Source organism: Caloenas nicobarica, chromosome 3 (assembly GCF_036013445.1).
Source record: "Caloenas nicobarica isolate bCalNic1 chromosome 3, bCalNic1.hap1, whole genome shotgun sequence".
In the NCBI taxonomy this organism is placed as follows: Eukaryota; Metazoa; Chordata; class Aves; order Columbiformes; family Columbidae; genus Caloenas; species Caloenas nicobarica.
The window spans coordinates 104,803,011-104,825,294 of record NC_088247.1 but is presented as its reverse complement, the minus strand read 5'-3'; the positions used below and the strand labels follow the sequence as shown (position 1 = coordinate 104,825,294).

The window sequence follows — 22,284 nt, the reverse complement described above, 5'->3', positions numbered from 1 at the left end:
ACTCGAGTGGCCTGAGACACCGCAGGCGGCACCAGCCGCTGAGGATACGGCTGCCGTCGGGGGCGGGGCGGAGCCGGGAGCCGGCGGGGGCGGGGCCTCGGCAGCGCTGATTGACGTGCGGCGGGGGCGGGGCCGCGAGGGGGTGGAGCCGTGCGGCGGGGGCGGGGCCTCGGCGGCGCTGACTGACGTGCGGCGGGGGCGGGGCCGGGAGGGGGCGGAGCCGCGCGGCCGAGCCGGAGCGTCGGGGCTGTGGAGGGCGGGGGTAAGACACAGGGCACGGAGCTGCTGCCGCCGCCGCTCCCCTGCGCCAGGTAACCGGGCGAGGGGCCCCGCCGCGCCCCGCACTGCCCAGGGAGGCTGGGGCGGGCCGCTGGCGGCTGGGGAGGGAGGTGGCGGTCGCCGCTCCGGGCCGCGGTGCCGTGTCTCTCGGGCCGCGGTGGGGCCCCGGGAGAGCCGCTCCGGCCCGGCGGTGCGGAGGGGGCAGCGCCGGCCCTGCCTGCCCAGCTGCGGCCCGGCGCCGCGACAAAGAACCGGCCTTCCCCCACCCTGTCCTCTCCTCCGTCAGCGTCTCTCAGCGCCGCCCAGCCTTCCTGCCCGGCCCTCAGCCCGGGGCCGGCACCCAGCACCCCCTCCCCGCCGCCGCCACAACTTCCTCCCCCGGCCCCGCACCGCCGCCGGCGGCTCTCCTCGCTGGCGGGGCGGCGGCAACTTTTGGGGCCGGTTCCTGTACGGGGCCTGGGGCAGGGGGACGAGGAGCCGTGCTCGGGCCCCTCCGCCGCGTCCTCCCCGCCGCACGGCCGGAGGGGGAGCGGGCGTGGGGGTGCGGGGCCGCCCGGGCTGGGTGGGGGGGCAGTGGTCAGCCCGGGCGCCTCTCACGGCGGCAGCGGCGGCGGGGCCTCCCGTCAGCTGTTTCCTCCTGTTTGTTGTCAAGTTGCCTGCGCTGCCGGCAGCGCCCGGCGGCGGCGCCGGGGGCCGAGCCGGCGGCGGTTGGCTGCGCGCGCCCCCGTGACGGCGCTCAGCTGGGGCCCGCCCCCGCGCGGGGCTTTGTGTGCAGCGGCCCGACCGCGCACGCGTGGGCGGGGGGTGGGAGTCGCCGCCCCCACCTCAGCGTGACGGGGCGTGGGGGGGGTCCCCGCCGGCAGCGCCGGGGTTCGCGTCGCCTCCGCCGGGGGTGGCGCAGGCCGGCGTTGCGGGGAAGGGTTGCGCGGGGGTGAACCGCCCTGCGGCGAGTGCCGGCGCCGGTCCCGCCGCCCGCGGAGCGTGGGTCAGCGCCCCCCCGCCGCCAGCCCTGCCGTTAGCGCGGGTCTGCCGGGCAGCGGCGGTGCCCCCCCGGGGGGCGGCAGTGCCGCTGGGCGCATCTCTTCCTCCCCGATCAGACGGTGCCGCTTGTTCACCGCTCCCTGGACACTTATCACCGAAGCAGCCCCGAGTAAACCCCGCGTCCTGCCCGAAAGGTGACTCTCGCCGGGAGCGCGTTGTCAGGCATGAGTGGTAGTTGGTATTTGCTCGTGGAGGTGCTCGGGGCTCCTCCAGCCATGAGCCGGCTTCGCCTGTCAGCTCTGAGGTTGGATTTTGCCTTTAAAAGCATGGATTCCCAGGAAACTGAAATATTTGGCAAGCGCTTTTTCGCTCTGGAAGAGGTTCTAGTCAAAGCAAAAAGGAGTGCAAAGACTGGCAGCTGTCTGTTCATTCGTTACGCTGTGTGCAGACCTCAGCTGCGCTGTGCAAACACATACAGATTAGATTAATCCAGCAGGTTAATTAAGAATAAAGCCTGTGTTTTAGACTAATATCGCGATAGAATTTAATAAATTGTTTTCCTTTGTTTTCCTTAAACAATGAACATGGTGTTACATTGAAAGAATAACAGGGAAGTGCACAAGTCTTGTGAGAGGGGAACACAGGGCACGGCTCTTCTCAAAGTAGTAGGTGTCGCAGAGCAACTCTTGATGTCAACAACTAATGGCAGTAGGTTGATCATTAGCGTAATTAATATTTGTGACTGATGGCAGAAAGTGAGAGAACTTGCTCCATGGTTGTAAACATTCCCCCATCAGCTGGTTCAGCTATGTATTATAGCTATATATAAAACAGCTATGTATAATGCCTTTATGTATAGACTCACTCTGGATTGCCAAATTCAAGTAGTGTTTGTGACAAATGAAACTGTCAGTTTTTAAGTGTTACTCTCTTTTTCTAATATTAGTCTTTAGAAATATTATTTGGAGGCTTTTGTCATCTGCTACTTTCACTTCCGTAGTTGTGGAAGTACTTAACTTATAGAATGCAGATCTAATCATATATAGAGATTTTAATAATTATGATGAGTGAATTTCAGATGTGGCTGCCAAGTGTGTGAGAACAAAATAAATTGCATCTCAAAGCCCAGTAGAGAAGATGACAAAAGCAGATAAGATTTGTTATTTGTCATCTGACAGACCGAGAGTTGTACACATGCACACAAAAATATATATATAAATACATATATTTAGCATTCCCTCTGCTGGTAGTCATCACAGGCTCGAAGTAGTGTTGTCCAAGTTAGGTCATTGATTCGTGTTTGTTTACTGTCATTTGACCTATGTTGAAATCTTGAGTTGCTCAGCTCTTGCTGAAATACGTAATTCCCTTTAGCAAGATTTAACTTAAAAATATCTTGTTAAATGTGTAGAGGAAATGCCTGTACACTGTAGATGTTTGGTAGCAAGACTGTCTTTAATTTTGGAGCCTTTACCTATATTTACGAGTTTCCTAGTTAATATAAAAATGTCTTGGTGAGATGTACTGAGCGTATTAGCATCCTTTCTGCCAGTTGGATGTAGTTTGTATGGACCTTTCGATGATCCTTGTCTTTTCACCATTTCTTTAAAGTTCGTTTATTTGACTTTTTTTTTTTAATGACTCATGAAACCAATGGTGTCTCCAGGTGAACACTTGTATCACTTCAGCACTAAAATTAATGAAAACAGAAATTCTGAATTAGATTAGCTTTCTGAGAGTGGCAGAATGGGTTAATAGGCAAAAGTCTTATCTGCTTAATTTGTATAAGAATAAATTTATCATAAAACCAGGAAGTACAGATTTCTTGGAAACAGTTGAGGAATTAAGGTGACCCTTTTCCTCTCTTAGGGAAAGGGGGGACAGAAAGGGAAAAAGGAAGGGAAAAACAAACAAGGAGGCAGGAATAGTTGCTGCTGTTGGACTCTGTGTAGTAGTGGGAAAGAAAATCAATCTGAATCTGATACCATTTGTAAACTGATACTTTTATACATTATCTAGCACAAGTATTATGAGGGTCTAAGTTACTGTGTGGGAGATGCTGAGATATGGGGGCTGTATAGGAAACAAGCACCCACCTGTATGGCTCTGCTGTCTGTAAACTTGAAACAAACTACCCTGTGTTAGTGTTTGCGTACACCAGTATAATGTTAACATCCTTAAATGCCAGTATCCTAATGCAAAGCTTTCACTTTACCTAGCAAAAAAAGCCAGTTTGCAATAGAAAATTACACTACTGTAACTTGCAGTAGAAAATTACACTGCTGTAACTGGCACAAATGCAGTATCATCCAGCAAGGCAGCCTGTTCTAGGCAGGTGCTGCACGCTGCATCTAGGCACAGTTTTCCTTACTTTGCCAAAGCCTCTTCAGTCATTTGACTGTCTTAACTTCCTTGTACAGTTTGCTACTGTAGCTGGATGGCTCTGATGAGCATTGCATACTGTTCCAGTTCACTTTCTTACTTCACATTTGGCTACGTGTGATGCTTTCTGATAATGAATTCTGCATGCAGGCAGAGGCCAGGCCCTGCTGCCTCAACAGTTGTAGGAGTCAGCAGCAGACGATCGAATCTCAGGCCTCCTAAGAGACTGACTGCATGTGTGTTCAGATGCATCCCTACTTGTGAGCAGCAGAAACCTGGCAAGGTAAGGAGCAAGTTTTATTTTTTTGCTTACCCAGTGATTCTTTAATGTGTGGTCTTGTGTATCCATCCTAAGTATTCTTTTTCCTCTTTTGTCTATCTCTAAGATGAGAAGAGGAAGCTTAAGCCCAGTTCCCAAGATATGAAGATGAAGTTGAAGCCCTGTTCCAGAGTAAGTACCTGGAATGAGAATGTACTTGAGAATGTTTTCCTGTACCTAGGGGAATGCACGGCCCTTTTCCAATGGGGAGAGAGTGCTTGTTGGCTCACTATACAAAGGAAAATGTTTTTAGGTGGTGAAATGGTGAAAGAGAGGCTGTGATTTTATTTTATTTTATTTTTTTTTAATCCTTTAACTAGCAGCTGTTTTCTGTTGTAGATCTGAGATGCAGTAGATGGTGCTGAAGCAACACTGAGGCTCCTGAAATATCCACAGTCTGGTGTGTATATAGGAAGTGCCTGCTGGCTCTCCCAAAAGTTGACGGTCCTGTGTCTTCAAGAGAAGTACTCGGGGACAAGAAAGCACTGACTGTTAGTTTTTAAAATGTTAATAAATAATTCTTTGTGTTACTTTTTTGTTCTTTATTGCTTGTGAAGGTAGGCAGACTAGGTAGTACGAATACCAACCAAGTATTGCTTCAGGTGACTTCAGTTCTGTGTGCAGATAGTGGTCAGATTTAAGCTGTTGAATGTCAGCTCTTTGACAGCTGTTGCTCAGTGTTGCCAAAAATCAACGCTGAAAGACAGGTGGAAGTTTGGGAGCATGCCGCTCTAGGAATACATATTATAGCTCATAACCACAGTGCTTGTGTTTCCTGTCATGTCCATGCACTCACTGGGAGAAGCATGCAGGCAGGAAATGTTCCACAGTATGACTAAGAAGTTGTGTCAAGGTTTGTACTGTCAAAATAATGCACTGTCACCAAGCCTCAATAGTTAGGTAACATGGGCTATCATTGATCATCCTGCTGAAGGTCCTCTCGAGAATGCACGTTGATGGTAGTGGTCAGGGTGCCAACTAATGACACAGTGGCATCATCCCTCAGTTCATTAAAGCACCTGTCTCTGAACTGTATAGATTTGACAAGTGGTAGATACTTTATATCCCATTAGTGAAAGTAAATAAATCTGCCTTTTTTACATTGGAGTTTGCTTGAGGGTAGGGTCACTAGGATTTCATCACTGACATATCCAACGAAGAATGCTTTGCTGACTTTAAAGATTGAAATCATGGGCTAAAAAAAATAATCTCTGTTCTTTACTCAGCATTTGGTTTTGTGAATAACCAAGATGCCTGTCCACTGCTTCTGAAAATTCTGCTAGTAGCATGATGGAATTGGTGTGATGCGGTAGTGTCGCTTTCTGGGACTGTGAATAGCAATAGGGAACCTGACTGGCTTTCTGAGCCTGTAGAAGTTATTTTTGCTGCTTTTAAGTGTAGAGAGTGTATGAATGTGCAAGAAATGCACATCTTGGATTTTCCTCCTCCTAACTGGGGGATCTTAAGCTTTAGAAATGCTTTAATGTTTCACAATTCTTTGACTTCTCCATTTAAGAGAGCGCACCCACTGCCTATAAAAGCTGCCTATAAGTGGCTTTTTTGAGATAATTTATGTATGTGTGAACATAAATAGACGCCCACACCTTTTACATGGGAAGTGAAAACTATAGGAAAAAAATTACACAGTTATTTTGGGTGACTTTGTACACACCACTTCTGTATGTAAGGGATATGAGCCTGAGAGCAATGGAAAATGGCTTTCCCTTGTTCTGTTGTGCTTGTTTTTTCCAGTGTACAATGAGTATACCCTACAGGATTTGGGATCCTTACATAAAGAGACAAGAGTCTTTATCCACAGCAAGTACCTTCTGAACTGATCTTATAAGTGAATACTTTTTTTTTTTTTTTTAAAGCTTTGGGGGAAAAAAAAAACGGAGGGAAGAGTGTGAAATGATTCCAAATTGAAAATAAATTGACTACCTTATATGTGAGGAAGAAGCAGAAGTTCCATGTTAGCTAATTCAGAAAATTCATTATCAAATGTGGCATTTGAAGGCTTCCTTATGAGCAGTCATTCCTTACTAGCAGTTATTTTGTAACTTTTTTCCTACTTTCCCTGCACGGACTAATGTAAGGTGACTGTTTTTGTAACACTTCAACTGGATCCTTACAGATTCATTGAAATCCTATAGCAATCAAAACTGAGAGGTACTGGTAGTTGTAGGCTCCTGTCTATTTTGACTGAAATCTACTGGGGGCAGTTAAGTGTAGAGGTTATTTTAAACAGTAGACGTTCTAGTACCATGACATGATTTTTGCAGTTTCTTTAAAAAACATACTAAAAATCTAGACTGTTTTGATTGTTACAATGCAGATTGTAGAATTCAATTTTCAGCATTTTAAAATGTGTGTTTATTTCAAGAATACATGTTTTCTTATGCACTGTATTCTGAAGAAAATTGTTCTGGTGCCAGTTGGTTTATTGGATTCTGCTGTAACTTTAGTCTGAATTCTCACAGCCTTGTGCTACCATCAAATTAATCTCACTTTGTCTTTCTGTTGGGACCAAAGTCTTACTGGAAGTTTCTTTCTCGTTTAGATACTGGGTGAGGTTACTTTCATCTTTTTCGGGTGATATAAACTATTGAAGATTTTAGGCCTTGCATTACTAGGCAGATTTTTCAGCCTCGAGTCTTTGAACTTTATTTATTTATGCATTTATTTTAATATTCAATATCTTCAGGACTCAATACTTCAGTCTGTGCATAATGCCATATCCAGAAGTAATAAGTTTGTCTGTCACTTTGACTTCTAACTTGCTTGTGAGAATTACACTTGCGCTCTCTTCTGAAGTATTTAAATTTTGGTTTTAGTGACTCTGGGTTCCTGCTTTTCTGCATGCAGTGATATGAATTATGTTTTTTGATAGGTGATGTGTTTGCATTTTAAGTGTTCAGATGCATTTATTTCAAAGTGGCATGCTTGACAAGGTTAGTCTGTGTAATGGATCTGTTCTTGTCACCAAGCTTAGTGTTTGTGTTGTTCTTGGTAGACCAGAGGAATGTTTTTGGATTTGTTTTATGTTAGCTTCTAAAAATACTGACAGGGTGACCATTGTGTTTACCCTGAAAGAAATACCCCTTTGGATGTTGATTCCGCATTTAAAATAACTTATGGTCGGTTAATTGTTTTTAATCCACAATGCAATCAAGACAAAAATAACATTATCCAAAATTAGCAAGGATGGCATGTGGAGCTAGGCCAAGTGCCTTATGGGCATATCTGTCACAATTGCTTTTCTTGCTTGTATTTGTGGTTTCTTCTGGTTGGAGACGTTATCTGATACTTGTTTATTCACACTTATTGTCTGTTAATTTTCCTTCATTCTGTCACTATTCACATTTTAATTTTCTCTTTTGCCCTCCCATGCTAGGAAAGATAAAGGCATGTTAGAAAGGTATAATGCTTAGAGAAATTGAAGGAAACCTTCCTGTATTTTGAGTGGAGTCACAAGGAGTCACACCCTTACACTCAGCTAAGTCTTTGAAATGTTTTTGTCAAACTTAAGACCTGTTTTATTCATCCTTTCAAGAAGAGAAGTGGGTATTGTATCACTTTTGAAGGAAAGAGTTATTCCATTGCTTTGAATTTTCATGTATCCTTCAGATGGGATGCAGAAGACTAATAGCGATTTGAAAAATCTGAATGTAAGGAACTTGTGCTAGAATCACTCTATTTGATACCAGGAACCTTATTTATTGCTCTACATTTTAAGAGAACAAAGTAGTGAAATAAAGCAATTGGAGAAAAAATCATTATGTCAGTGACCTATGATTTTTACATGTAGAAGTGGTATTTTAAATTGTGTGTGTGCAGGTGCATGTTTTAGTCCATTTGCTTTGTGTATGTTGTTGTAAGCTTTAAGAAACTGATCCTCTAAAACCTGAAATGGGTTTAATTTAGGCATTTGTGCTTCTTAAAGACATTTCACATAGAATATTCAACTTGATGAGCACAAAATTTCATTAATTTCTCTATGAACTCCTGCTCTGAAAAGTAAAGCCCACACAACTTTAATATTGCAGTGTGTCAGAGTTACTTTGCTGTGCACGACAAAAGCAGAGACAATACTCTTCTGATTCCACATCTGAAGCATAATTGGAGGTATATTTAACTTGTTTAACTACAGATGTTTAGTCATAAAAATTCTGCAGTTGAAATAGAATTAGCATCATCATTTAATTCCTGTGCCATTTTATCTCACCCTTTGTGATGTAAGTTTTCAGCTGTCTGGTATGTTCTGTGCCTACTTGCTAGTTGACTTTGAGTAATTTATGTTAGTTGGTATAAAGCTGGTGAGATACTTTAATTTTCCCAGGCAGTGAAAGGGTTTGTTTATCAGGTGCTGCAGATCTGCTGCTAGAAACTTTCTAAGCTCTGTTTTTCTACTCACTGGAGTTGCTCAGGTATTTTAGCAATGATGGTTTGGAAATAGCTTGGTAAATAACACAGTATTTTGTATTTAGATTAGACAGCTTTAAACATTTGGATATAAAACTGTCTGGCATAAAGACTAGGTGGACTGTTTATTAGTTAAAATAGCAACCAAGCCTTTCCTATGTTGTTATGTATATGAAACCGGTGTCAAGTCAAATACAGTAGCCCAGTGTGCTATACTGGAAGACTAAAGCATCCTGGATGGTGGTGGTGTGTGGCTCATGTCATAAAGTGTGCAAAGCTGAGGGGAAGTGACGAAATAAATAGCTATTTTAAAAAGGGGGGATGACTTGGGAAAATTAAACTGTAAATGCCTTGGTGACTCAGTGTACTTCTCAGTGCTTCATTTCCCCGTGCTGACTAACCTGAGTGAGTTGCTGAGAATACACTCTAATGGAATTTCAGTATTGTATTAAAGAAGAAAAGAAAATAGGAAAGAAGTGGAAGCTTGTGCTTTTAAGAACTGTAGGGTCCAGTAGTGGTCTGCAAATGTCTGAACTATGTTTTAGAGGATTCAGTTCATGTTTTGCTCATTTAATGTAATTAGTTTGTATCTAGGTGTGTTGTCTTACTGGTAAGATGATCACTTTGGCAATGAACATGATGAGAAAGGATGAATGCAGTCTATAAGTTCAATAATTAATCTATGAAAGAAAGAACCTCTGCAATCATGAGCTGAATTGGTTTGCAGAATATTCTGCTGTATTTATGGTGTGTAGGTTTTTTTGTTTTGTTTTAATTTCTGCAATGCTTTTTTTTTACATGTACATGATCTTTTTGCTTTCAGGTCTCGATTATAAACTTGCATAATTTCTAAAAATGGGAAGAATTTTTCTGGATCATATTGGTGGCACTCGCCTGTTCTCCTGTGCAAACTGCGACACGATTCTGACCAACCGTTCTGAGCTCATCTCCACACGTTTTACAGGGGCCACAGGAAGAGCCTTTCTTTTTAACAAGGTTGGTAAGAAGCTGAGGCAGAACTACTATTTGCTTTTGAAAAATGAGTTTGTGGAATATGAATCTGTCATCAAAACTAGAAAAACTTCTTGGCTAAAGTGTCGTGCAATTACTATTTTATTTTTTTAATTTTTATTTTGTTCTATTCAACTGTCTTTGAAGTCAAATAAGGCATTTACTCTTGATGGCGGCTATCTAAATTAGTTTATCTGCAATACTGAAAGACTGTAAAGAGGATTGTGTATATAGAGATACCATGCCAAAACACAGGGAGTTTTAACTTTGGAGACTTCTGTAATATGAACCTCAAATTCACTGTGAGACTATCTTTTGTCTGTCAAAGAGTTTCAAAGGCATTTGCACTTCTACTCAGTTTTAAAAAAAAAATTAGGTAGTATTCTGTTTAATTTCTAAAATATATGAAGCTAACAGTAGTTTGGCAACTTCAGGTAACCACGGTCTGTTTTACAGGCAATAATATTATGATTCAGTTTAATATTTTTTATTGATAAAATTTGATTTAGTTCAACAGATTTAAATATGAAGTAATAACTCTGAATGCATTGTAGTATTATTTAATAACCCTTGCATATAGATTTGTCCATTAGACTAACTGAACAAACAGTGATCATCCTTTTCTTTCTCACGAAGTTCCTAGTCTTGCACCTCAAGATTTTTGAAGTACCTCATTTAATGTTTTGGTTCTGATTTCTGGGAACAAATTATTACATCAGTTGCTAGAAACAGGTTGTGTATATTACGAGTGGATTAATATCGATTAGTTTACAAGCTATTCACCAGGAGTTTCTCACCCAAAGTTGAACACTGTATTCTGCACTCTCATACATCTTGTGAAGGCATTTCATGTCTCTTAGTTAAACAGTGAGGGTCGTACCTCCCTGTGAAGCATATCTTTAAAATTGTTACCTTCTCAAGCAGGAGATTTTCAAGGGCTGTTGACTTACTACACTGCAGTTTTCAGTTTGCGTGCAGTGCCACAGGCTTTTCTACTTTTAAAATGTCAATAGTCATGCACATTGTTATCAAGCTTTGCTCTAGACAGACTAATCCTTTCCGTTCCCTCTCCCATGTATATTTGTATCAGGTGGTAAATCTGCAATACAGTGAAGTTCAGGATCGGGTCATGCTCACTGGTCGCCACATGGTTCGAGACGTGAGCTGCAAGAACTGCAACAGCAAACTGGGTTGGATCTATGAATTTGCCACTGAAGACAGCCAGCGCTACAAGGAAGGCCGTGTTATCCTGGAAAGAGCGCTGGTCCGAGAGAGCGAAGGATTTGAGGAGCACGTTCCATCCGACAATTCCTGAGATACTTGAGTTTCTTCTCAGGTTCTCTTCAACTGAAACTCAAAAATAATAAAATCAACAAAAAAATCTGCTTACATACACTGTCACCTTAGCATCAGAGTCGGATTCATGGACTACAGAGTGGGAAAGATTGTGAGAGTATTTCAGATGGAACCTTCCTTTCTTCATTTCTTTTATGTTTTACTTTCCCTCCAGCAGCTGTTTGTAGAAAGAATGTTGTGCAGATGCTGTAACTTTTTCTCTCTTGCATTTACATCTGTTAGATTTGAGATTGTATCTACAGATGCAATGGGCTAAATGGAAAATACTTGGGGGATTTGTCTTTTGGTAGAGAGAAATTCAATGAGTTTTTTTTAGTTTGCACAAACTGATGTCAGCATAAAGTTATTTTAAAACTACAGATTTTTTTTTAAAGTATATTCCAATTTTTGGCTTAAGTTTTTAGTTAGGTTTTGGGGTTTTTTTTTACCCAGTCTCTTCACCTGATTTGCTAGCTAAAGTAAAGAGATCCGAATTTGTGCCGAGTGCTAAAGGTTCAGTGTTGGTACAGCTTGGGCTGGCCCTTGTGCCATATTCTTGTTGAGGTTGATTGGTAGCACAGAGCCCATTATTTCTTGTCATTCTTGACCCAAAGATGTCACCATTCCTTGTTTATTTGTGAAGTCCCATTCACCATGTAAACTGGTGTTGATTGGAATCTATTCTTGAAATAGGGCAAAACTGCTTGGCTTTTTTTAACTTTAACTGATGTAATTTATAAGCATAGTAATAATATAAAATAATAGTTGTCTGTTTAGTCTTGCGTTGCTTACAAATCAAGCTGTGTTTGTAATGATAGGGATCCACTGAGAAACTACTGTTTCAGTAGTAATTTTTTAGTTTCTCTACTGATCTTATTGAGTAGACAGGGAATTGCAAATCTTAATTCTTCAAGTAGCTTTCTTTAAACCCAGGACTTCCTATGTTAAACACAGCTGCTGTGTAAAAGGAGAAGATTGCCAGCATGTTTGTTCATGCCTAGAGTTATGCAATCTGCATCTCTTGAAAAGATTAACTTCAACAGCTTGTTTTCAAATGCTGCTTCTGGTGTTGAAACCTTTATCTTTCAACTTTGTTGAACCTTTTCATTGTGATATTACATTTTTATCTTTCTGGGCAGCAGTACATGTCAGCCTAGCAGTAACTAGTGACTCGGATTCCTGCTTTCTTCTTGTAAAGGTCAGCTCTGTTTAAAACAGTGATCTTGCTTGCCTTTTTAGCAAAAATGCTCTTCATTAACTTAACTCAAGGGTGCCCAAACATTTTTGTTGTGTCTTAAGCCATAAGTTAAGATCTCAAGGGCTGAAATTTATTTGAATGTTAGATATGTATGATTCTTTATCAAAGATACAAGTTGATTTTTTTTTTTTTTCTTATTGCATAAATTGTGGTCAATGTGAAATAAGTTACCCATAGACATACAGGAGGGGAAAACCCCCCCACCCAACCAAACAGACCTGGGCTCTGACCTTTGAGAACAACTTTTTTTTTTCACTAGCTACAGTTCCATATCTGAAACTAAAATGTGGAGGGTTGCTATGCAGAGTATTTTTCATAATTTTTTTGGTTGCCAAGTGGCAATTTGGACACCCCTGACTTGAATCTACTGCCTATTTAATGTAAAAGTAGCTTTATAATAGAATTGTCACATAGAAAGAAAACAGAGGAGATCACATACCAGAGCTGTGCTTGAATCAAGCTGCTTAAACAATAGTGTACTTGTGCCTCAAATGAATCAGTTTTTGCACTGAGTACAGTAGTACCCCATTATCTTGTACTTCTGTCTGCCACAGGCCCTGGAAGCCCCATCAGCATGGTTCTCTGCAGTACTTTTCTTGTACTTCTGACATTACAGTACAATAAAGTATGTTTTGTCCTGAATTGATATTTGCCGTTCTTTCTGAGCAATTTTCATGGAGTCTTGCAACTGAATGACATAACCTGTCTTCCCTTCCCTGCACTGAGTAAATCAGTGCATTTCTACAGCACAGTGACAAGCTGTTGATGAGTGTCTCTCTCTAAATAGCTGGCAAAAGAGTGTACGGTTGATTTTTGGAAGGTGCTAAGTAAGGCTTCATGCATATGACTTGGACACTTGATAGCCTTTAATTTACTCCTATTAAAGAGAAAATAAAACCAGGAAATTGCTTATTTAATGAAATTCTGTGTGCCAAATGTCTTTCCCTGTCTTTGAAAAGACATCAAAGCTCCAGCATCTGCAAGAAATGTAAAGTTTTAGCTTCTGAAATGGCTTGGGAATTGAGGAATTGGGAATTTGTATATATGGAATTCTGTGACCTTTTTACTTTGCTTGCAAATGTTAGGGAGAAACCTTCTGCTAGCAGCTGGTCAGCTTCCTAAGCGGTAGCTGAAGAACCAAGGTGAGAGCATCATTATATTGGTGGAATGGAGTCTGAGGGGCTTATTTTAACTTAAATTGAGACCTCTTCATTCTGGTAGACTGTGAGATGTTAAAGATGACTTTTCCCAAAGTGTATGATTTGAAAAACACTATTGAGATGAATTCATTACAAGCCTATAATACTTAAGCAAGTCCACAGCAGCCTTTCCACTAGACTTTAGATTGCTCTTTTAGGCTACGTGCTGTTCCCTTCTTCTGATGGCTCTGTGGGAGAGTTTAGCCTCATAAATTCTCACTGCTCCTCCTTGAGACGCTTTGTGTGTTGAACACAGATAACTTATCTGTAGGGAGCAAGACCATTGGTTACAGTATGGCTAACAACAGAGAAGACATTGCTGCTTCGTGTTAAATGTTATTTTGTTATTTTGTAGTATGTGTTTGTGGACTGAAAAAGCATTTTGGTTATGCGTTCTATGGATGTTCCAAAGAACTTTTGAAGCAGCATGCGTATCCCATGGCTCTGGTAGAAAAGATAGTGTTACACTGGGCTCTGGGGATGGCTGTGGTCAACTGACACATGCTTATTCTTACAGGGCACACTTGTCTCTTCAGATTCCTGCCAGAAGTGTAAGAGATAAAATTAGCAGTTCGTCAGTGAATTAACAGGTAAGAAAACAGTGAAGCTGCAGTTCAGGACACAATTGCCAGGTATAAGGAAGGGGTGACTGAGACGGCTGTAGCGTTGACATGGGAAAAGGCTAGCTGGTTAATGAACCTTATTTTAGAAGAGAAACCTAAGCTGCGATGTCTCCAAAAGCCAGAAATAGTGTGTTGTGTTTCCTTCTTGGGTCTGCCTTCACTGCTTTAACAAAACTATTAAAAAAAAAAAAAAATCCAGTGACGCTTTCCTGTGGCTCTTGAGGGTGTTGCAGGCGCCCTGATGCCTGACAGGGATTAAATGCTTCACATTTGATTTGACTGGGGCACTGATTAGGATTGCCCTCCAATTTGGGCCCTGTTTTTGCAGGATTTTAAAGAACTACACAATTTTGAGACCCTTTTCTTCAAAAGCTGGAGATAAAAGTGCCCAATAACTTTAAAAGATCACTTTGAGTGGTGAGGAGGAGTATATCCTGATTGACGATGTCACTCTGTAAGCTTTTTTCTTCTTTCAGGAAATGTGCAATATTATGGCCAAAGAAAATGAGGTCCTGTCTGTCTCATCAATTGTTATGTGGCGAAGACATTCAACAGCTTCTTGCAAGCATAATTTTGACAGCGTGGAGCTGTTCTTGGTCTCATAGTTATTATACTTCCCTCACCCCCTCTCTGCTGTAAGGTTTTCTGGTATGTGTAGGAAATTATAAAGGTAGAATTCTCATGCTTGCCTTCCAGCCTTCTGTTTTTTTACTGATTTGGATGGATTTCTGTGATGTTGGTGAACTGCTGGCCGCCAAATGCCAGCCTTTCACTCGGTAAGGGTCCTCTCAGCACGGTATTTGTGACATTATCATCAGTCTCACCCTCAAGTCTAGGCAGAGGTTATTTGGGAATGCTACTTGACTGAGCATCCTGCTCTGGGTAGAGGCGATGTGAAGGAAGGTGTTCACCCATAGGATACTTTCATTCCATTGCTACATCTCTTTCCATCTGATGCCAGGAAGGCCAATGGCATCCTGGGGTGTATTAGAAGGGGGGTGGTTAGTAGGTCGAGAGAGGTTCTCCTTCCCCTCTACTCTGCCCTGGTGAGACCACATCTGGAATATTGTGTCCAGTTCTGGGCCCCTCAGTTCAGGAAGGACAGGGAACTGCTGGAGAGAGTCCAGCGCAGGGCAACAAAGATGATGAAGGGAGTGGAGCATCTCCCTTATGAGGAAAGGCTGAGGGAGCTGGGGCTCTTTAGCTTGGAGAAGAGGAGACTGAGGGGTGACCTCATTCATGTTTATAAATATGTAAAGGGTGAGTGTCACAAGGATGGAGCCAGGCTCTTCTTGGTGACAACCAAATGTAAGACAAGGGGGAATGGGTACAAACAGGAACACAGGAGGTTCCACTTAAATATGAGAAGAAACTTCTTCACGGTGAGGGTGCCAGAGCACTGGAACAGGCTGCCCAGGGAGGTTGTGGAGTCTCCTTCTCTGCAGACATTCAAAACCCACCTGGACACCTTCCTGTGTAACCTCATCTGGGTGTTCCTGCTCTGGCGGGGGGATTGGACTGGATGATCTTTCGAGGTCCCTTCCAATCCCTAACATTCTGTGATTCTGATTATCATAGGTGTAATCTGCTTAAGTTTGCATTGCAGATTGTCCTTTTAAAAAAGGAGGTGACTGTGAGACAGCAGTCTGTGCCTCTTAAATGTGGCATTTCTCTCTTAAGGACCTGAAACACCTGCAGTTTGGTACAGGCTGCTCTGTCTGCTACTCAGTTGGAAGGGATGGCTCTGTTCCTGTTTTACTTGTTACTGCAAAAATAAACCCTGGTGCTTGTGTAAGAAATGGCAAGAACCTCTCTGCAGTGCGAGGCAGGTTGTGGAAGAGAAACCCAGATAGACGAGGAAGGAAAACATTTGTGTGTTTGTGTCGGGGGGGACTCATGTCTTATTAAAGCAGACAAATTCCCTCAGAAGTATCAGAGATGGGAGAAATTCTAGAGGTAAGCGCGTGCCTTTTCTTTATGACCTGTGTGACTTCAGAGAAAGTGGAAATCACTTGGATGTTGTAGAGGATCTAAGGTCCCCTTACAGACAGAGGAAGAGACTGAATGTAAGCACTTCTGTTTCTTTTGAGAAACCTCATTGGATGTCCTCGCTGTAGGACGCTGATAATGGGAACCAGAGCTAAGTTTCTGGCCTCTTTGTGTTTGGGTGAAGGCAGCTGGAAAGTATTTGTCCTTCAAAGTAGGTTCTGTTTTTGTACTCATTATCTGAAGCATTTAACGCTATCAAAAATGTGCATTTCTTACAGAAGTAAAAATAGGAGAAGGAACAAAAAGCTATGGCATTAATCAGCATTTCTGAAGAGTCTGACAGGAGTAGGTGGAAGAGAGATGGGTGTTCAAAACTTTACACTTTGACTGTGTCCATGAGACCGATGTGTGCTTGCCTGACATCGGGCTGTTTCCCTCTAGGACTCAGACGTTTAGATACGAGATTTTGCTTTGTCCTTTTGGAAGCATTTGATTTGACTGTGGTAAATATTTACAAGTGTTTGAAACAGTAAGCTTGCTGAACTACAACAGAGTGCATGCCGTAGTTGTTTGCAGACCTTGCAATAGATGTAGTTGGCGAAACAGGGAGGCCCCTGTCCTACTAGGGGAACACAAAGCAGAATGGCCAGCTCAAACAAGGGTGCTTAGCCAAAAAACCACCTGTTGGCTTTCATCTGTCCTTGTAGACTGACTGAATATCACAATCTCCTGTCCTTGAAAGTGTTTGAAGGCTCTTGTTCTAAGCTCAACTACATAGTGAGCACCAAAAGAAAAGAGTTTATGACTTCAGGGGTGGACCTTTGCTCTAGCGCACTGTCAAGAAGGTGGGATATTTTGAGGGAGGTGATGAGAACTCAGGTGCACCCTATGGACAGCGTGCAGAAGCAGCCTCTGTGGATATGCTAATGCTGCTATTTGGCCAGAAGATCCTTCTCCCCTGTCCTACCCATTTTTATTAGGTGTGGTCTGGTCTGGAGATCCATGTGCAGGTATGCTTTAGTCCACACAGAGTGCAGCTGCCCATGCCCTCAGCTAGAGCAATTTGCTTAGGATTCCTTAGGAAAATCTTCTTACTTCAGGGAACAGGGAGCACAGACTGAAGCATAGGAGCTTCCATCTGAATATGAGGAGAAACTTCTTTACTTTGAAGGTGCCAGAGCACTGGAACAGGCTGCCCAGAGAGGCTGTGGAGTTTCTTTCTCTGGATACATTCAAAACTCACCTGGACCCATTCCTGTGTGATCTGCTCTGGGTGAACCTGCTGTAGCAGGTGGGTTGGACTGGATGATCTCCAGAGGTCCCTTCCAACCCCAACCGTTCTGTGATTCTGTGAAAATAAAACCTACCTTTGCTCGGTCAGCACCAACAGATGTACATGGTGAAATGCATGCAGAAAAATCCATGACTGCATCAATCTGTAGCGGTTGGTGCACCTTCCCTGCAGAATTAGCACAGGTTAAGGATTTGGGGAAGTGGCTGCTTTTGGCAGTATTAGAGGGTCATTTCTAGTATCACTATACCAGCATGATGGATTAATCAGTTCAGCTCAGAAGGGACTGATGGATTGTCTATTCCATGTCTCCCTGTTGAGGAGGGATTCACTTAGTGATGTACTCAATAAGCCTCCGTTCTTGGGATGAAGTTTCTCAGTGTGATTTCTTATTGTAGCTGAAAGTATATTAGAGAGATACAACTCAGGTCATAAAAATAGAACACTTTAAAAATGCCAGATTTCTGATGAATTGGGTCACACATTGTTATCCTGTCCCTTCATACGTGCAGCCTGGGGGTGAAAGTGGTATGGGATCACAAGGGTAATGGTGGCACCATCACCCTTTCGTAAGGTGTGCATTGAACTTGTAGTTACAACCTCTATCCCACCTTTCCTAACTCTGGGCTATTTGACTTTTTAATAATTTTGTTTCTAAAGGTAATTTGGATATGAACTTTCTAATGTGCATTTAAGTGGCACAAGTAGTAGAAGCTCAGATTAAGCATTTGTAATTACTGACTTCTTCATGACTGGGGTTTGAACTGGGAACCTCATTCGGTTCAGCAACAGTTACCACTTAAGCTCCAAGGCTGACTGCTACTTAACCAGCAGCTTGGAGGAAGCTTTTCATCAAAGCAGGCTGAGCAGATGTCAGACTTAGGCTTCAGAGGTTTTCATTTGATGTCAGGTCTCAGCATGGGATAGGGAGCTTTTTTTTAGTTCATTCGCTGATTCTGGTTAGGTTGCGGGGTGGGATTTTTTTGTTAGTTTTGTGTTTGTATATTATTTTTTCCTCCTTCCTGATGCCTGGAGTTGGTGAATTTCTTGCCCCTTATAGAGCTTTGGAGGAAGAGACAGGACGATGAAAACTACTCTTAATTTCCTCGCAAGAAACGGACTCACTTGCTTTCAGCCTCCTGAGTTGGGAAGGTTCTTGCTCCCTGCATATTCCCTGTCAAGGAGAGAAATGCCCCATGATTCAAGTGCCACGTTTCTTGGAAAGGGAGGAGCAGCTGGAGGTAGCTCAACTGTCTATCTCTCCCCGCTTCATTTGTGTTCTCAAGCTGCAGGTAAGCTCAGGGCTTCTGGAGACTTTGGCTGCCTCCCAAAACAAACCTGAGACACAGAAAAACAACAGCTTTTAACACTCAGTCCAGTGCAGATTTAGTACAAAAAATTCCAATGTTTGTGTGAAACCAGAAAAAAACACGAATGCTATTTCCCCCATAAAAGTCACTTCAGCAGCACTGGTATTTTTATGTCGAAGGGCTGAGGGAGAAGCTGGTGGAAGTCTGCACAGGGCAGGGAGGGGAAGGAAAAGGCAGAGAAGCAGGCTCTGCCAGAGGTTTTGCAGTTACTTGTTGGCAGTGTTGGTGCTTAGATATCAGCTCCAGGTGCCATGGGGAAGCTGATACTCATCACTGGCTCATTTACCTGTCTCCTCCTTTTCTCCCTCTTCTCTGCAGCCCTGTTGTGCTTTGTTCCTCCTTCTTCAGTCTGTGCTCTTGCCTCTTGTCATCTCCCCACGCTGCCATTCGTTCCTCTCTCTCCATCCTGCCCTGCTTCTGGCATCCCTGCTGAGCCTCCAGCAGGTGACCTTGTTCTTCCCAGCATGGTATCTCTGGTGCTGGGCTCAGCTCTTGGCTGCAGGCTCCTCCTCACCCTCTCTGTGACAGCAACACGGGTGGCATGGCTGTATGGTGAACCAGTGCGGGGAGACAGAAAGGCTGTTGCAGGTCTGAGGCGCTGGGCCGTCACGCAAACAGCACACATAGCCGTGCGGGCAGACTGCTGGGGGTGAGGCAAAGAGCAGCCAAGGCTTGCTTGCACTGGCCCTGCCTCCAAAATCAGGCTTTTATCACCCTGTCCCTTCTGTGCTGCCAGGGAGGCATGAAGAGCACAGACGTGAGTGAAGTGAGCTTACTGTTCTCAGTTGTTCATCTGGTAGCACAGGTGCTCAGGAGAGACAGATGTGGAGAAGGGCCTGCTCATCTCTTCTTAGCACTATAAAGATGATTAGGGGGCTGGAGCATCTTTCTTATGAGGAGAGACTGAGAGAGCTGGGTCTGTCCAGCCTGGAGAGGAGAAGGCTGAGAGGGGATCTCGTCAATGTTTATAAATATCTCAGTGATGGGTGTCAAGAAGATGGGACCAGACTCTTGTCAGTGGTGCACAGCAGAAGGATGAGGGGCAACGGGCACAGACTGAACTGCAGGAGGTTCCATCTGAATATGAGGAGAAACTTCTTGACTTTGAGGGTGCCAGAGCCCTGGAACAGGCTGCCCAGAGAGGTTGCGGAGTCTTTTCTGGAGATATTCAAAACCCACTTGGACTCGTTCCTCTGTGATCTGCTCTGGGTGAACCTGCTGTAGCAGGTGGATTGGACTGGATGATCTCCAGAGGTCCCTTCAAACCTCAACCATTCTGTGATTCTGCATGGGGCTGGTGCCTGATGTGGATGAGGCACTGAGCTGGAACACCAACACGTTCCCCTGCAAACACACAGGCAACAGTCTCCTCTCACAACAGGGGTAAATAGCAGGCACTGGTGTGACTACCCTACTAAATTTCAAGGCTCAGCTCCAAAGTATTGTGTCACAAAAACTTCTTAACAAAGTAGTTGAACTCTTGTTTTAAATGGGCAAAATTATATACATCCCTGAGCCTTGTTTTCAGAAATGCCTAATCATTTCTAGATGAACTATTTTAGAACATAATAACCTATCCTGAAGCAGACCTCCAGCATGGAAAACTTTAACCCAAGTGTTTAATACTTGGTAAGTAAAATTATAACCAGCTGAAAACAGAGCTGTGTATTGGAAAATGCCAAGCAGCCTTAATTTAGGAATCCCTTTTTGCACAGACACTTCAGTTTGCCAGAAAAGAAAGGGGAGCTCAGCTGCCAACAAGTGCATCAGCTTGGACAGAGGGATGGAAAACTACATTTTTACCTTTCATTTATTGTGCTTTGATATCTCTTTTCAGGATGCATGCATACATCTGTTTTTTCTTGTCTTAAATGGGTAGTTGTAGAAAATCTAGCAGGGGCACATGTTTTTGTCCATCTTTTAACACAGTAAAATTGTTTAGAGTATTGTCTTAGAAATGGCTTATTTCAGTGACCTTTTCCAGCACTGACAAGCTGCCAAATAATTAGTGCTTGAAAGACTCTGAACCTGATTCTTCTCTCCTTTACACTATTTTTTTTTTCTGTTGTCATTCATCAGCTGACTTCATTGGAGTTACTCATTCCCTATAGGCTTGGTCTGAGTAGAAATATGTATACATGTATATTTCTGTATATATACAGAATATGTATACATATATAGAGAGAAATTATATAGATTAGAAATGAAATTATAGTAACTGGTGGGTTTCGGTTTTACTTGACATCGTGCACATGTGCTGAGCTTGCTAGTCTCCTGAAGCGTACCTGTAAGCACATTTTCCCTAAAGAATCCCTCTGCAGGTGTTCTTTAGGGTTTTATGTGACTAGCTGTTAGCTGTAGATTTCCCTATTTGCACCATTTAGAGGACCAGACGAAACTCTTCATTGTAAGAACACTAAACAATTTATTTTCTTTTTGTGGGCAGTACAAAATATGATCCTGGTTTGAGGTCCCAGAACTGGCAGCTCAGGTGAAATGCATGCACTAACCACTCACAGCTCAGGCTTGACGCTGTAGCATTAAATTGAAGCAGGGTCTGTTCCTACCATCAGGCTTAGTGACAAATGTGATCAGTTGTGGAATGACTGTAGCAAATCATCACAGTTTTCCACGCTATATGCCATGTGTTGCATATGTTTATATTTGACAGGTGAGAATGATACCACCTAGCATTTTTTTAAGGTTTTAACCCAAAGTCTTAAAGGCCTTTTACAAAAAAAAGCTGAGAATGACTACTCACTTTTGCATATGGATACTCAGAGACTTCAGATGATTCACCCAGAGTCTACACCACTTTTCTGAGGTCTTACAGCTTGTGACTCTGGGAGTGTGGGAGTGCACTAACCCTGAGTAAAAATCTTTATGCACTGACATTGGCTTGCTGGCCTGTGGTGGCAGGGGAATGCTGCTTGGTGAAGGCACACTGAAGATGTGTAACCTGACAGTAACAGTCAGTAAGGTTACATTATCCCAAACATTAACTCAGCTGTCCCTTACAGTAAGGCTTTGACTGGTGCTGAATTAAAATGACAGTAAGCAAGGAAATGAGGTCATTTTTCAGTCACCTTTCAGAGTTATTCCCTTCAAGTCCTCTTAGATAAACAAATTTGGTAATCTGCCATCTTCATTTCTTCCCTGCCTTCACTCCTGTCTTTTGTCTCCATCTGTTCATCACAAGCTGAACGCTTCTCATTGTGACATCCTGCCAAACCACCATCCTCTTCCTTTCAGACCTTTTGCTCCCTGTTCTTCCCACTTACTCTGACCTTCACCAGGCTCCAGCCTTCTCCCCATCATATACTTTCTTTTGTTGGCCTTGGCTGCTCTCTTTCTACTTCACCAAATCTGTGTGGTTTCTTACTAGATCAAGAGGTGTTCAAAGCTCTTCCTGACTCCTTTTTTTTCTAGGTTGCAGGTAGGATTGGTATGAAATGTGCCAGATACTTGAACAAGGGTCCTCAACAGGCATTCTACCTCTGCTTTGAAACTGAGCCTAGGAGGTCTCTAAGAGTAATGTAGGATCAATTCCATCACTCCCTCAACAAATGCAGTACATCTGACTAGGCTGCTGCCCCTGTGCTTTGAGTGTATCTGGTTACCATTCCCAGCTTACCTTTCATAAAATCCCAAACTGACCTGGCTGCAGCTGGTGGGGTGTGATGGAGGTGACAAAATTAATTTACAGGAGGTGAAGCAAGCAGTGACAGGGACCCCTGCATAGAGATACCATTCTTTTCCTCCTTCAGCCTAAGAAACAACAGAAAAAGAGAACCCTGCAGCTGGGTGCTGCAGTACGTATCCATA

The 22,284-nt window shown here is 43.2% G+C and overlaps 1 protein-coding gene across 7 annotated transcripts; it reads left to right on the top strand.

The window, feature by feature from the left end:
• The first annotated feature begins 224 nt into the window (after positions 1–224).
• Positions 225–12,629, top strand: YPEL5 (yippee like 5). 7 transcript variants are annotated; one of them, XM_065631936.1, is made up of 7 exons: positions 225–311; positions 3,793–3,925; positions 4,029–4,093; positions 4,301–4,452; positions 5,714–5,807; positions 9,207–9,379; positions 10,485–12,629. In XM_065631936.1, the coding sequence occupies exons 6-7, from the start codon at positions 9,239–9,241 to the stop codon at positions 10,707–10,709; spliced, it is 366 nt and encodes a 121-aa protein (XP_065488008.1). In that variant the 5' UTR covers positions 225–311; positions 3,793–3,925; positions 4,029–4,093; positions 4,301–4,452; positions 5,714–5,807; positions 9,207–9,238; the 3' UTR covers positions 10,710–12,629. The 7 variants fall into 7 exon arrangements, with proteins under 7 accessions (XP_065488008.1, XP_065488010.1, XP_065488007.1 ...); XM_065631938.1 differs by lacking the exon at positions 5,714–5,807 and having other exon boundaries at positions 4,301–4,361; XM_065631935.1 differs by lacking the exon at positions 5,714–5,807.
• The last annotated feature ends 9,655 nt before the right edge of the window (positions 12,630–22,284 follow it).